General features: G+C 41.7%; 2 protein-coding genes across 2 annotated transcripts in view; both read right to left on the bottom strand.

The window, feature by feature from the left end:
- The window catches only part of LOC117517662 (unconventional myosin-XVIIIa-like), a 218,386-nt gene that overhangs the window by 165,176 nt on the left and 37,187 nt on the right, over positions 1–16,023 (bottom strand).
- Positions 1,790–15,586, bottom strand: LOC117517663 (mitogen-activated protein kinase 7-like). Its single transcript, XM_034178772.1, has 3 exons — positions 14,944–15,586; positions 10,385–10,456; positions 1,790–2,022 (listed from the first exon to the last, which is right to left on the bottom strand). The coding sequence occupies exons 1-3, from the start codon at positions 15,505–15,507 to the stop codon at positions 1,843–1,845; spliced, it is 816 nt and encodes a 271-aa protein (XP_034034663.1). The 5' UTR covers positions 15,508–15,586; the 3' UTR covers positions 1,790–1,842.

Below are 16,023 nucleotides of genomic sequence, written 5' to 3'. Positions count from 1 at the left end.
AACTGGATCAAAAAGACAAAATCAGCCAGGATGTGATGATTTACCCAGACTGACTTCAAATATGAGTAAATTAAGTATGTTTATTTTATTTATTTATTTATTTATTTATTTTTTTGGTGGTTTCTTGTTGAGTTTTGTAAATAAAGAAAAGTCCCAGTGACTGTCCTGAAAGCTCTGTATTCAGAGCAGGAGTGCCATCTACTGTTCAAGAGATGAAACTTCAGCCTTTGAACCAACAGTAAATAAATGTAATTTAATTCTTTCACCAAAACATCAAATCTAGGCTTGTATCTTAGATGTACCTTCCGGCAAATTGTGCCTGTAGTTTTGAGATCTGCACAATATGTGTTTTCAAAATTACATTATATCTGTTTTTGTTTTGTTTTTTGTTGTTGTTTTTATTTATTTCTTTTGATCAATTTACCTTTGCTAAGGGACCCATTCAGAAACACATTACGATTTTTACACTTAGGTGTATATCGCGATATATACCGTTACCATGAAGGGATTCAATTTATACCGCGATATTAATTTTAGGCCATATCGCCCACCCCTACGCTGCTGTATCCACCACACCATAAAACCACCCTGACAGACAACTGGCCCATCCCCATATCTTGAAAGAAGTTGCTCCCGGTGTGTAGTGGGCGCCTTGCATGGCAGCAGTCTGATATTGCAGTGAATGTGGGCCATTGATGTGTAAAGCGCTTTGAGCGTCTGATGCAGATGGAAAAACGCTATATAAATGCAGTCCATTTAAGCCATCTATCTGTCACAGCTAGGTGAAACATGGGTGTTCCCTTGGCCTTTTCTAGTTGCTGGCGTCCTCAACAGAAATTCACCTCCATGCTGAGTAATACACAGAGAAATATGTCCAAAATTTCACACTGCTTTGTTTTTTGTTAAAATTCGTCTTGCCTTATTTTTCAACTTCACATTATCAGGCTTGATTTGCTCTAACAAACACATATACATGGTCTGAAATATGCACATTGTCACTGTATAGTCATCTTTTATAAATACCAGTTTACATGTAGGAAAAGGTCTATGCCGTCCGTACACATCACTTCTAAAAGAGACTCCTCGTGTCTTAAAAACAGATTTGAAAATTTGTAGCCAGAAATATCCTTCAGGCACTGAAGTGAAAAACTTTACACCATCATGTGTGAATTGGCTCCATTTGACTCTGTTGTTGTTGTTGGTGGTGTTTTAAACCCAGCATTTATGTCTACTGAAACTGAATATTCCAACTTCACCCACTGGACCCGTATGTTCCAGCCATGTGAAATCCATGCAGTTTATGTGTTCAAACAGGAGACTTCACAGAAGAGCAGATGGACAGGGAATGTCATCAGAGCCCGTTCACGTTGCCAGAAGAATTTGTTCAACATAGTCTACAAATACACCCACCAGAGCAATCACATCACGGAAATACACATTTTGAAGGAAACAGTAAATACTCCTAAAATACTGGTGTGGCGTGCACTGGAAGCTGGCACATTGCAATTTAAGTGGCAGACTCAGTAGGTGAGAGAAGTGAGAGGTTGCCTGGCGAAGGAATGGCCATCCACGTAAAGTGTCAAAGCGCAGAATTAGATCATTTATGGGACCAGCATCCAATTTTTGGTTTCAATTCAGTTTTGTTTTTCAACGATCCTGTACATACAAGCAGAGTGTGCACATGTTGTGCACCTGCCTATGTAAGGTGTATCTGAATATTGCACCATAAAATCTCTGCACACAACACACCGGTACGGCTCCTGACCACACCTCATGAAAGACCAACATGCCCTTGTGGCACAGGGATGGGTACGAGTACATTCACTCATTAAACAAAGTGGGTTAAAATGACAACTGTGCAAGTTGGAAAGTAGCAATGCCACTTGCACCATGTTGTGCACTGCTATGCTCCAGATGTAAGCAAGAGCCCAAGAGGTTACAGTCACAACAAGAGGCAGGCCAGACCTTAGCTGCAGAGTGTGCTGCTTGAAGAATGGCCACAGGGTCAGGAACAGACTTGGACTATGTGGAAAAGAAGGAGCACAAGTGAGCTGAGAAGTTACCTAGTCATATGATTCAGCAATTAAGCATTTCATTTGTTCAACTCAATATTATCACATCAAAGGTAAAATGCACAATAAAAAACAAAGAGCACACATGAAAACATGTAATAAAAAATGTAGAATATCATATTATGTCATCTGATTCCAGTTCCAAAACATTCAAAGAAAAAACTAGTGCAAAACTCCGTGCAAAGGCAACAAAGCAAAAGCAACAAGTTCAAAGTGATTTAGCACATTAGAAATGTTAAACTTTAATTTGAAGCGTAGGGATTACATGGTGCATAGAAAGCACTCTAATGTGTTAGGCTAGTATCTCACTGGGCTGCAACAGTTTGTGAACAGCATCCGCAAGGAAATTCACGCAGTTCGGCATAAGGTTTGCAGCCGTTTTCTGTCCCCTCGCCTCAGTCGCAGTGGTGGCGCAAACGTGTCGTTTGATTTTTGAACAAACCAAAAAAATGACCATGATCAACTCCCTCGCCAAATCGTCATACAGGCACCTCGTACCCCGCACCACGTAGTCTCTGCGACTCTGAACGTGTGCAACATGTGAGACAACATGTGAGGTGTGGAGACAGACTTTTCCTTTTTGTATGATTGGAGAGGAACAGCGCTTCTGGAAGTGACTCAACACTTTAGCAGCCTTCAGGCACATCGCTCTGCAGCCGGCTACACCCACCGGACATGCACACGCGTGAGCGAGCTGTACGCATCCTATACAGCCAGCTCCATCCCGAACCACTCTGTGGAAACGGGGCTGTCAGTAGCCTGTAAAAATCCATAAATTAATCCATAAATTAATGGGACTATTAAGTAAATGGTTCTCCCACTTCTTCTTCCTCCTTCATCTCCGATGTCGGGACTCGCCCGGAAGTTCATGATTTTTAGTGGTGCGCAGTGCAAAATCTGAATATTTATGTTTATTAATTTCAAACTGTTGTTTAATTTTAGTCTTAAATACTCAAAAAAACCATTACATATCATGTCACCTACACTTTAAATTTTAATGCCCCAGGTCAGCGCACACCCCACGTGCACGCATGGGCTGGAGACATCCTGTCTGGGCATGGACAACCAGCACAAACCAGATTCATTGTTTATTTATTTCTTATTCTGAGGACAGGAGTGGAGTTAAGTTTAATGCTCCTGGTTAATTCTACAAGTCCATGAGTGGCTTTTCACATGTTCTTGTGTTTTTAATTGTTATTTATTATTATTATTATTACCCGAAGCCAAAGTATGGCCATCGGGTATTGCAAACGCTTTGCATCCATCCATCCGTCTGTGCTCAACATAAGTCCAGTCCTATTACTACCAGGGTATTCAAATTCACAGGAAACATTCTTGGGATGCAGACCTTGGGCAACCTTCAAGATTTGAAGATTGTTTGTGTAGAAGAATCAAATCAAAATCAAATCAATTTTATTTATATAGCGCCAAATCACAACAAACAGTTGCCCCAAGGCGCTTTATATTGTAAGGCAAGGCCATACAATAATTACGTAAAAACCCCAACGGTCAAAACGACCCCCTGTGAGCAAGCACTTGGCGACAGTGGGAAGGAAAAACTCCCTTTTAACAGGAAGAAACCTCCAGCAGAACCAGGCTCAGGGAGGGGCAGTATTCTGCTGGGACTGGTTGGGGCTGAGGTAGAGAACCAGGAAAAAGACATGCTGTGGAGGGGAGCAGAGATCAATCACTAATGATTAAATGCAGAGTGGTGCATACAGAGCAAAAAGAGAAGGAAACACTCAGTGCATCATGGGAACCCCCCCAGCAGTCTAAGTCTATAGCAGCATAATTAAGGGATGGTTCAGGGTCACCTGATCCAGCCCCTAACTATAAGCTTTAGCAAAAAGGAAAGTTTTAAGCTTAATCTTAAAAGTAGAGAGGGTGTCTGTCTCCCTAATCTGAATTGGGAGCTGGTTCCACAGGAGAGGAGCCTGAAAGCTGAAGGCTCTACCTCCCATTCTACTCTTACAAACCCTAGGAACTACAAGTAAGCCTGCAGTCTGAGAGCGAAGCGCTCTATTGGGGTGATATGGTACTATGAGGTCCCTAAGATAAGATGGGACCTGATTATTCAAAACCTTATAAGTAAGAAGAAGAATTTTAAATTCTGTTCTAGAATTAACAGGAAGCCAATGAAGAGAGGCCAATATGGGTGAGATATGCTCTCCCCTTCTAGTCCCTGTCAGTACTCTAGCTGCAGCATTTTGAATTAACTAAAGGCTTTTCAGGGAACTTTTAGGACAACCTGATAATAATGAATTACAGTAGTCCAGCCTAGAGGAAATAAATGCATGAATTAGTTTTTCAGCATCACTCTGAGACAAGACCTTTCTAATTTTAGAGATATTGCACAAATGCAAAAAAGCAGTCCTACATATTTGTTTAATATGCGCATTGAATGACATATCCTGATCAAAAATGACTCCAAGATTTCTCACAGTATTACTGGAGGTCAGGGTAATGCCATCCAGAGTAAGGATCTGGTTAGATACCATGTTTCTAAGATTTGTGGGGCCAAGTACAATAACTTCGGGTTTATCTGAGTTTAAAAGCAGGAAATTGGAGGTCATCCATGTCTTTATGTCTGTAAGACAATCCTGCAGTTTAGCTAATTGGTGTGTGTCCTCTGGCTTCATGGATAGATAAAGCTGGGTATCATCTGCATAACAATGAAAATTTAAGCAATGCTGTCTAATAATACTGCCTAAGGGAAGCATGTATAAAGTGAATAAAATTGGTCCTAGCACAGAACCTTGTGAAACTCCATAATTAACCTTAGTCTGTTAAGAAGATTCCCCATTTACATGAACAAATTGTAATCTATTAGATAAATATGATTCAAACAACCGTAGCGCAGTGCCTTTAATACCTATGGCATGCTCTAATCTCTGTAATAAAATTTTATGGTCAGCAGTATCAAAAGCAGCACTGAGGTCTAACAGAACAAGCAAAGAGATGAGTTCACTGTCTGAGGCCATAAGAAGATCATTTGTAACCTTCACTAATGCTGTTTCTGTACTATGATGAATTCTAAACCCTGACCGAAACTCTTCAAATAGACCATTCCTCTGCAGATGATCAGTTAGCTGTTTTACAACTACCCTTTCAAGAATTTTTGAGAGAAAAGGAAGGTTGGAGATTGGCCTATAATTAGCTAAGATAGCTGGGTCAAGTGATGGCTTTTTAAGTAAAAAAAAAGCCTGTGGTACATAGCCAACTAATAAAGACAGACTGATCATATTTAAGATCGAAACATTAATTAATGGTAGGGCTTCCTTGAGCAGCCTGGTAGGAATGGGGTCTAATAGACATGTTGATGGTTTGGAGGAAGTAACTAACAAAAATAACTCAGAACAATCGGAGAGAAAGAGTCTAACCAAATACCAGCATCACTGAAAGCAGCCAAAGAGAACGATATGTCTTTGGGATGGTTATGAGTAATTTTTTCTCTAATAGTTAAAATTTTATTAGCAAAGAAAGTCATGAAGTCATTACTAGTTAAAGTTAAAGGAATACTCGGCTCAATAGAGCCCTGACTCTTTGTCAGCCTGGCTACAGTGCTGAAAAGAAACCTGGGGTTGTTCCTATTTTCTTCAATTAGTGATGAGTAGTAAGATGTCCTAGCTTTACGGAGGGCTTTTTTATAGAGCAACAGACTCTTTTTCCAGGCTAAGTGAAGATCTTCTAAATTAGTGAGACGCCATTTCCTCTCCAACTTACGGGTTATCTGCTTTAAGCTGCGAGTTTGTGAGTTATACCACGGAGTCAGGCACTTCTGATTTAAGGCTCTCTTTTTCAGAGGAGCTACAGCATCCAAAGTTGTCCTCAATGAGGATATAAAACTATTGATGAGATAATCTATCTCACTCACAGACTTTAGGTAGCTACTCTGCCCTGTGTTGGTATATGGCATTGGAGAACATAAAGAAGGAATCATATCCTTAAACCTAGTTACAGTGCTTTCTGAAAGACTTCTACTGTAATGAAACGTATTCCCCACTGCTGGGTAGTCCATCAGAGTAAATGTAAATGTTATTAAGAAATGATCAGACAGAAGGAAATACTGTTAAGTCTTCAATTTCCATACCATAAGTCAGAACAAGATCTAAGGTATGATTAAAGTGGTGGGTGGACTCATTTACATTTTGAGGAAAGCCAATTGAGTCTAACAATAGATTAAATGCAGTGTTGAGGCTGTCATTCTCAGCATCTGTGTGGATGTTAAAATCGCCCACTATAATTATCTTATCTGAGCTAAGCACTAAGTCAGACAAAAGGTCCGAAAATTCACAGAGAAACTCACAGTAACGACCAGGTGGACGATAGATAACAACAAATAAAACTGGTTTTTGGGACTTCCAATTTGAATGGACAAGACTAAGAGACAAGCTTTCAAATGAATTAAAGCTGTGTCTGGGTTTTTGATTAATTAATAAGCTGGAGTGGAAGATTGCTGCTAATCCTCCGCCTCGGCCCGTGCTACGAGCGTTCTGGCAGTTAGTGTGACTTGGGGGTGTTGACTCATTTAAACTAACATATTCATCCTGCTGTAACCAGGTTTCTGTAAGGCAGAATAAATCAATATGTTGATCAATTATTATATCATTTACTAACAGGGACTTAGAAGAGAGAGATCTAATGTTTAATAGACCACATTTAACTGTTTTAGTCTGTGGTGCAGTTGAAGGTGCTATATTATTTTGTCTTTTTGAATTTTTATGCTTAAATAGATTTTTGCTGGTTATTGGTGGTCTGGGAGCAGGCACCGTCTCTACGGGGATGGGGTAATGAGGGGATGAGGGGATGGCAGGGGGAGAGAAGCTGCAGAGAGGTGTGTAAGACTACAACTCTGCTTCCTGGTCCCAACCCTGGATAGTCACGGTTTGGAGGATTTAAGAAAATTGGCCAGATTTCTAGAAATGAGAGCTGCTCCATCCAAAGTGGGATGGATGCCGTCTCTCCTAACAAGACCAGGTTTTCCCCAGAAGCTTTGCCAATTATCTATGAAACCCACCTCATTTTTTGGACACCACTCAGACAGCCAGCAATTCAGGGAGATGCGGCTAAACATGTCACTCCCGGTCCGATTGGGGAGGGGCCCAGAGAAAACTACAGAGTCCGACATTGTTTTTGCAAAGTTACACACCGATTCAATGTTAATTTTAGTGACCTCCAATTGGCGTAACCGGGTGTCATTACTGCCGACGTGAATTACAATCTTACCAAATTTACGCTTAGCCTTAGCCAGCAGTTTCAAATTTCCTTCAATGTCGCCTGCTCTGGCCCCCGGAAGACAACTGACTATGGTTGCTGGTGTCGCTAACTTCACATTTCTCAAAACAGAGTCGCCAATAACCAGAGTTTGATCCTCGGCGGGTGTGTCGCCGAGTGGGGAAAAATGGTTAGAGATGTGAACGGGTTGGCGGTGTACACGGGGCTTCTGTTTAGAACTACGCTTCCTCCTCACAGTCACCCAGTCGGCCTGCTTTCCCGGCTGCTCGGGATCTGCCAGAGGGGAACTAACGGCGGCTAAGCTACCTTGGTCCGCACCGACTACAGGGGCCTGGCTAGCTGTAGGATTTTCCAAGGTGCGGAGCCGAGTTTCCAATTCGCCCAGCCTGGCCTGCAAAGCTACGAATAAGCTACACTTATTACAAGTACCATTACTGCTAAAGGAGGCCGAGGAATAACTAAACATTTCACACCCAGAGCAGAAAAGTGCAGAAGAGACAGGAGAAGCCGCCATGCTAAACCGGCTAAGAGCTAATAGCTGTGCTAAGCTAGCGGATTCCTAAAAACACACAAAGTGAATAATGTGTAAATAATTTAGAGGTGATTCAGCAGAGGGAGTGCTTTAGTTAAGGCACGTGAAGATTACACTGTGAAACAAATCGTTATCTAGTTAACTAGATCAATCTAACTGCACAGATTAAACAGCTAACAGATACAGCAAAACACAGCTGTGCTCCGGAACAGGAAGTGATACAATACCGCAGTGAGAGCCAACCACCAGTAGAGGCAGAAGAGAACAGATTTTGGCAGAAGAGAACAGATTTCAAGAATGAGTCAAACTCACACCTGAGTAAGGCATGTGGCTAGTTTCTCCATACAGGAGGTGTCTTGATGCCATCATTACCAAAAAAAGGCTTTTGTACAAAGTATTAAATAAATTTCAGTAAGCGAGTTTAATACTTTTTCCCTGTGTCATGTTACATTATTACACATAATTTATGGACATATGTGTTTTGGTTTCTTTGTATGTGTGGATTACTTGGGTTGTTACTGACATGTGGTGAATAGCGCCTTTAGAAGTATATTTACTTACAAAAGTGGTGACAATTTCAATTTAATTCAATTTATTTCATTTATATAGCTCCAAATCACAACAAAACTGCCTCAACACGCTTCACCCAAGTAAGGTCTAACCTTACCAACCCCGAGACGTGTTCAATACTTATTTTACCCTCTGTACCTTGGGTTCGTACTGTCTACAATGGATCAAAAGTCAAAGTAAATGTAAGAATTGCTCAATTTTTTTCTTTTCATTTCCTGGTCAGGTGGCCTATATCTGAAAAGATTTGTGGCTTCTGGCAGTCTAATCATGCAGACAGCAAACAGGGCAGCAACAAGACAACATCCAGTGACCCACAGAAAAGCAGAAGTGCAGAAACAGGACATAGAATTGAAGTGACTGCAAATCACTGGGAAAATAAAAAACTAAAATTGTTTTTGATCTGAATAATGACAATAACCATGCACACGCTGCTGCATTATCAAGTGCAGCCAAGCAATCACACAGTGCCAGAGGGGAAACCACATCGTTGTGCAGGCGGAGGAGCTCCTCCAGATTTGATGACAAGAAATTCATGCTACTGAAGAGAGAAAGATGCTGAAATAAACCTGCTCGCTCATTACCATTTTCAAAAAAGATTCAAGCTTTTTTCTTTGGAAACAAAAGATGCATTATGTTCCTCATCATATATATCAACTACAGCACCGCACTCGCAGAGTGCAAACCACCGCCAACACTAGTTTCCTGTTAAAAGTGGCTTTTCATAAACTAAAATATAACACAAAACATAGATCAAAAGGGCTTTTCAGTATTAAGGCCCTGTCACACCTTGACGATTTAGCCGGTGTATGCCTGCCGTATTAAAAACACTGGCACACACTGTCATACGTCTAATAAATTAATGCAGCTGCCACACCTTAACGATTATCCAGCGCATGCCGACAGCCCTGTTTCAACACAGTGGTTCTGGTCATTACTGCACCGTGTGGTGCGCATCAGAAAGAGAGTAATTTAACATTATTTTATTTATTTATTTATTTATTTATTTAATTTTATCTTGGTGGACCATTTTCATTGTGTAAAGAATGCTGATGAGTGGACTGGCTGTGGAAAACGCTGCTGTGAATGAATGGAGGGCTGTGACTCTTTAAATATTTAAAGCGCCAACTACTTCCTGATCAATGGTTGTGATTAGGTCTGATCATCCACTGATCAGGTCATCCCAGACCTGAATAATGAAACGCTGTGATGATTTAAACTTTTAAAGCGCCAGTCTTCTGTGATCAGGTGTAATCAGACCTGAAGGAAGTGCTGTGTGATCTGGTGATCACTGACAGCGATGGCACTTTTAATGATTAAATAGCGCATTAATCAGGCGTGATCACCCTGATCAATCGATCAAGTTGTCTGATGATCACACCACAGCAATGGTGCTTTAAAAGTTTAAATCATCACAGCACTTCTGTCTGTTCAGAGCGTGTGGCATCCTCTGAGAAACGCACTTGGAGCAGAAACAGCGCCGATAGACTTACTTTAAAACATTACATTTCCAGCCATGAATTAAAGGATTTTCCAAAGTTATGAATTTTTGAAAATTTGTTCAATGTTAAAGATAGGGATTTTTTTTTCCAATTTTCCTGACTTTGCCCCTTGACAATTGAATCAGTTCTTGCCTATCAGGATATGAATCATCAGTAAAAATTTCATAATGATATATGAGAAATTGTGGGCTCCAGGCTTTTCACATAACCTCCTCCAACTTCATTGAACAAACTCTGAAGAAATCTACACACACACACAAACACACACACATACTAAGTGTCCAACAACCCCCGCTGATCCCCCTGTAATTGGAAATAGTTTGGCAGTAAGACAGTTTGGGACAGCCCAGGGTGGACGTGGGTCATTTTTGGACACATTTCCTCATAGCGAAAGAAGCAAGCAACCCAAGCTTTGACTCGGACTCAGATAAGCAGGACATATTCAAACCACACAAGCTGAGGGAGAGAGTAGTTACATCATAGTTGTCAACAGTGAAAATCCTCTTCACGTTTTTGGAGTCTTCCTCAGCGGGGATCAACTCTGGAACCTGAAGTTGGACAGTAATTGTGAATAATTGCCAAAAGTGACTGCTGTGATTAACCTCTCTGTGGATAAATTAAACAAAAGCACACTGTAGAAGCTTTCTGTCCGATTACTGTGAATGCAAGGAGCGACCACTAATTCTGACAAACACAAATCTGTTCATTCAGTTCTGTGACAGATCTGGACTACCTGTATTTTTTTTTTATTTTTTTTTTTTTTTGGGGGGGGGGGGGGGGTATCTATGAATTTCAGGAATTACTTACAACCCCAATTCCAATGAAGTTGGGATGTTGTGTAAAATGTAAATAAAAAAGGATTCAATGATTTGCAAATCCTATCAATCTATATTAAGTTGAATAGACCACAAAGACAAGATATTTAATGTTCAAACTGATAGATTTTGTTGTTTTTGTGCAAATATTTGCTCATTTTGAAATGGATGCCTGCAACACGTTTCAAAAAAGCTGGGACAGTGGTATGTTTACCACTGTGTTACATCACCTCTCCTTCTAACAACACTCAATAAGAGTTTGGGAACTGAGGACACTAACTGTTGAAGCTTTGTAGGTGGAATTCTTTCCCATTCTTACTTGAAGTATGACTTCATTTGTTCAACAGTCCGGGGTCTCCGTTGTCATATTTTGTGCTTCATAATGCGTCACACATTTTCAATGGGCGACAAATCTGGACTGCAGGCAGGCCAGTCTAGTACCCGCACTGTTTTACTATGAAGCCACGCTGTTGTAACACGTGCAGACTGTGACTTGGCATTGTCTTGCTGAAATAAGCAGGGACGTCCCTGAAAAAGACGTTGCTTGGATGGCAGCATGTGTTGCTCCAAAAACTGGATGTACCTTTCAGAATTGATGTGCCATCACAGATGTGTAAGTTGCCCGTGCCAGGGGCACTAACACACCCCCATACCATCACAGATGCTGATTTTTGAACTTCACGCTGGTAACAATCTGGATGGTCTTTTTCCTCTTTTGTCCAGAGGACACGACGTTCATGATTTCCAAAAACAATTTGAAATGTGGACTCATCAGACCACAGCACACTTTTCCACTTTGTGTCTGTCCATTTAAAATGAGCTGAATATTGAGAAACATTGTTCTTAAACTGATTTGTTTAAACATTGTTCTTAAACTGACTATTTTTCACGCTGTTGTTCTCAAAGTGGTGATCCTCGCCCCATCTTTGCTTGTGAACAGCTGAGCCTTTTGGAGATGCTCCTTTTATACCCAATCATGACACTCACTTGTTTCCAATTAGGTGTTCTTTGAGCATTCATCAACTTTCCCAGTCTTTTGTTGCCACTGTCCCAACTTTTTTGAAAAGTGTTGCAGGCATCCATTTCAAAATGAGCAAATATTTGCACAAAAACAATAAAGTCTATCAGTTTGAACATTAAATTTCTTGTCTTTGTGGTGCATTCAATTGAATATAGGTTGAAGAGGATTTGCAAATCATTGTATTCTGTTTTGATTTACATTTTACACAACGTCACAACTTCACTGGAATTGGGGTTGTATTAACTATTACCCATTTGCAATGGACGTTTGTGTTTTCTTTGTCGTATGAAAGAGCAACAGAACACTGTTCTCTGCTAGAACAAACCTCCTCAAATTCATTGATGTATTAAATAATCTAAATATAAGTTGATGACTTGATTCTGACACTATATACACTAAGATAATCAACTGCATTTGGGGAAAAGTTGTTGAACTGACAAGAAATAGTAATGAATCATCTCTACAAGAACATCATCTGAGTTCTGGCTCCCAAAAGTAACTTTAGATTTGTGCCTCAGTAGTTTATAGCAGAATGTGAAAAACATCAGTGGTCAGGCTGAAGAAGACGACATTAATGAGTCATAGCTCGGTGCTTGTAGACCAAAGCCCAACTGAGCACAGATGAGGAGTAACCCCTTATACCCACATGATGACGTCTGGTGAGCTGGTGTTACCAACTTCCCTTCCCTTTTTGTCAGGAACACACTGCAAATTTTACTTTTGACAACATTTCAAAAGCAGCCAAATTCAAATTTGTCAAGTAGAAGTTCGCTCCATCAATCATCTAACTAGAAAGTCTCTGATGAAGTTTTCCTTGCTTTTGTCCAGATTGTTGACCTTTGATCTTGACCTATGAGCCTGAGCTTTAATCCTGATTCCTATTCTTTAACCATGACCTTGGGTCTGTATTGCTAAATATTGATCTTAATTTTGTTTGTCCTGAACTTTGATCTTTAGACACCTACAAGGAGGTTCACTTTTCACTGATTTTCTTGTCAGCAGGATATCTCTGATCCTGAGTACTCTAATGCTGCAATTAGGATTTTTTTAATCAGGATCAAAGATAACTTTTGACAAAAAAAAAAAACAGCAAAACTGGAATGAAAACATAACCTGCTTGCAGATGGTCGAAGATCAAAATTCAGGATCAAAGAAGAACAATCAGAATCAAAGTTCAGGACCACAGATCAAACAACAAATGCAGAATCAAAAAATCATGATAAAACAAACCTCAGAGTTCCAAGACAAGATGTACCCCTTGATGCACATTCACACTAATCAACTCTTCCTTGACCCAAGGTCTAATGATCCATAAAAGATCATTGTAAAACCCTTAGTGTTGTTTGAGATATCCTGCTACCTATCTGAAAGACAAAGAAGCTGTAATAGAAGCATAGATTCCTTGGTAAAGATAATAGAATGGATGAGTCTTGGATGTGTGTCAGGTTGTTTAACAGCTGCAGGAAACTCCTGTGGATGTTCTACCAGTCTGTAGTAGCCGGCGTCCTCTTTTACACTGTAGTGTGCTGGGGGGGGCAGCACATCCAAGAAGGACACATCCAGGCTGGACAAACTGATCAGGCGGGGTGGCTCTGTGGTTGGCATAAAGCTGGACTCTCTGGTGATGGTGGCAGAGAAGAGAACACTGGACAAACTGCTGGACATTATGGATGATGCCAGTCATCCTCTGCCACTGTCATCAGCAACCAGAGGAGCCTCTTCAGTCACAGACTGCTTCCTCCCAAGTGCAGGACAAACAGACTGAAAAACTGCTTTGTCCCTCAGGCCATCAGACTGTACAACTCCTCACTCAGGGGGAGGAGGAGTAACAAGAAGACAGAGGACAGGAATGAGAGGAACAGTAGCAGCCAGTAAACCAGTATTGATCACTATGTCTGGTATTTGTATTGTGTATTTTTATTTCTATTTGCAAACTGTTTTTCTTTTTTACTTTCATGTTTTCATTGATGACCTTCGACTGCAGAGCCCAGCACAAGAATAATCTTGTTGTTAAGTTTGCAGATGATACAGCAGTGATTGGGCTCATTAGCCAAGGGGATGAGGCAGCGTACATGCGAGAAGTGGAGAACCTGACACGGTGGGGCGGAGACAACAACCTCATCCTCAACACCCAGAAGACCAAGGAGATAGTTATTGACTTCCGCAGGTCAGCCCCCACCATCCCCTCCCCCTCTACATCAACGGAGCAGCGGTGGAGATCGTCTCCTCCATCAGGTATCTTGGAGTCCACCTCTCCAACACTCTCACCTGGCACACCAACACCACAGGTGTCATCAAGAAAGCCCACTAACGTCTCTATTTTTTAGGAAATTGGGAAGGGCCGGACTGAACACCGAGGTCCTCAGGGCCTTCTACAGCTGTGCAGTGGAGAGTGTCCTGTCCTGCTGCCTCCCTGTGTGGTATGGTGGCTGCACGGTGGCGGAGAAGAAAGCGCTGCAGCGAGTGGTGAAGTCTGCACAAAGGACCATCGGATGCAGCTTACCGCCCATTGGGGACATCTACATCTACAGATGTAGAGACAAAGCCACCTGCATCCTCCGAGACTCCATCCACCCTACGCACAGTTTGTTCACACCCCTTCCCTCTGGAAGGAGGTTGTGCAGCATCCGGGCAAAAAGGTCCAGACTGAAAAACAGCTTCTACCCGAATGCTGTCAGACTGTTGAACAGTTCAACATCCACCACCAAACTGTGAACATTGCACTACATGCACAATGTCACTTTTTTAATACTCTAACGCTGCTGCTGCTGCCGACCCTGTGCCTTGTATATATATTCTATGGCCACAGGGGTGCGCATATTGCACATTGCAAAAGTTTATATTGCAAAAGCTTATACAGTGGGTTAGGTTAAAAAAAATTGTCCCAGTTAACTACACCAAGACGTGAGTCTGAGTCGATACTCCATGTTGTGCTTCTTACCCTGTGTGCTGCTGCTATGCAATGCCCGCGGGAGTCTTACCAAAGGATCAATAACGTTCTATCTAATCTAATCTAATCTAATCTAATCTAAAGAACAGTTGCAATGATATGTCAGAAAATGTTAGTCTGACAGAGTGGAAGAGTTCATGTAGAGCAGACATGCCTCATCAAATATCATCAAGTGACTGTCTGTTATTATCACACAGCATGCTCCACCCGGTGGTTATCCAGCACACATGCACTTCTTTTACGTAGTACCTCTGGTTTCTTAATCCCAACAGCACGATGCTTTGGGATGAACCCTGCAGGAGGAGCCAGCAGGTCTGTTTTGGGTACAGGGATGAAGCCCACAGGTCTTGCCAGTGGATTCTGTTTTGTGAGCACTGGACTGGATTTTTTGGCGGGTATAAAACCAGGTGGAGGTGTGAGCAGAGTTTGCTTGGGAACAGGGATGAACCCAGGAGGAGGAGCCAAAGGGTCAGGTTTGGGAACAGGGATGAACCCAGCAGGAGGGATTAACGGGTTGGACTTTGTTGGAATGGGGTGTGACAGTTCAGGTGTGGCTTCCACTGGGTTTTCTGAGGTAGGTTTTTCCTCTTCCTCCTCCACCTTTTTTTCCTCATCCTGCTTCGCCTCATCTTTCAGCTCTTCTTTTCGGTCCTGGGCCCGGATGCGAGGTCGGTGCTCCTTAGTTCTTCCTCTTCCCATTAAACTCGTTAGCCCCATAGAAAGGTCATCCTTCTCCTCCTCAGAAACCAGTTTGCTTTTTGCAGGAGCAGCTCTGACAGATTCAGAACTACCAGGGTGGTTCTGCTCTTCCATCCCAGGAGGCACAACACGCCTAACTACTCTTCTCACAACCCTTACTACCTTTTTGCCACTAGAGCTCTGCTCTTCCCCTTGAGTGCCTGGCATAGCAGCGTTACTGTTGGGATCTCCAGCGGATGATGATAATGTAGTTAACAGTGGACCGGGGTCAAGTCCTGGGGTGGCGACTGCCTGGGGCTGACTACTGTCTACTTCAGACTGGGTACAAACACAGCAAGCACACAACAGTGACAAATGTTTCCATAATCACAAAACAATTTCATCAGCAAATGTAAAGTAATAAAAACACCATGCAAAATGAGACTGATACATAAAGTATCATCTTCTGCAGGAGCCACCACCTGTCAATCACTGACAACAGGTAAATCTTTATCATGGAAGAAGGTGAACATGAAAATTCTGTTACACACAAAAGCCCCAAACTGACTGACATGGACATGTATTCCAGAATTTTTTATTTGAAACCTGGCCTATAACTTGTTAAACGTGTTAATCTTTCTACTTCTTACC

The sequence above is a fragment of the Thalassophryne amazonica genome, chromosome 9, assembly GCF_902500255.1.
Source record: "Thalassophryne amazonica chromosome 9, fThaAma1.1, whole genome shotgun sequence".
Taxonomy (NCBI): domain Eukaryota; kingdom Metazoa; phylum Chordata; class Actinopteri; order Batrachoidiformes; family Batrachoididae; genus Thalassophryne; species Thalassophryne amazonica.
Note: the sequence above shows the minus strand (reverse complement) of the source record. Positions and strands in the feature narration are given on the sequence as shown.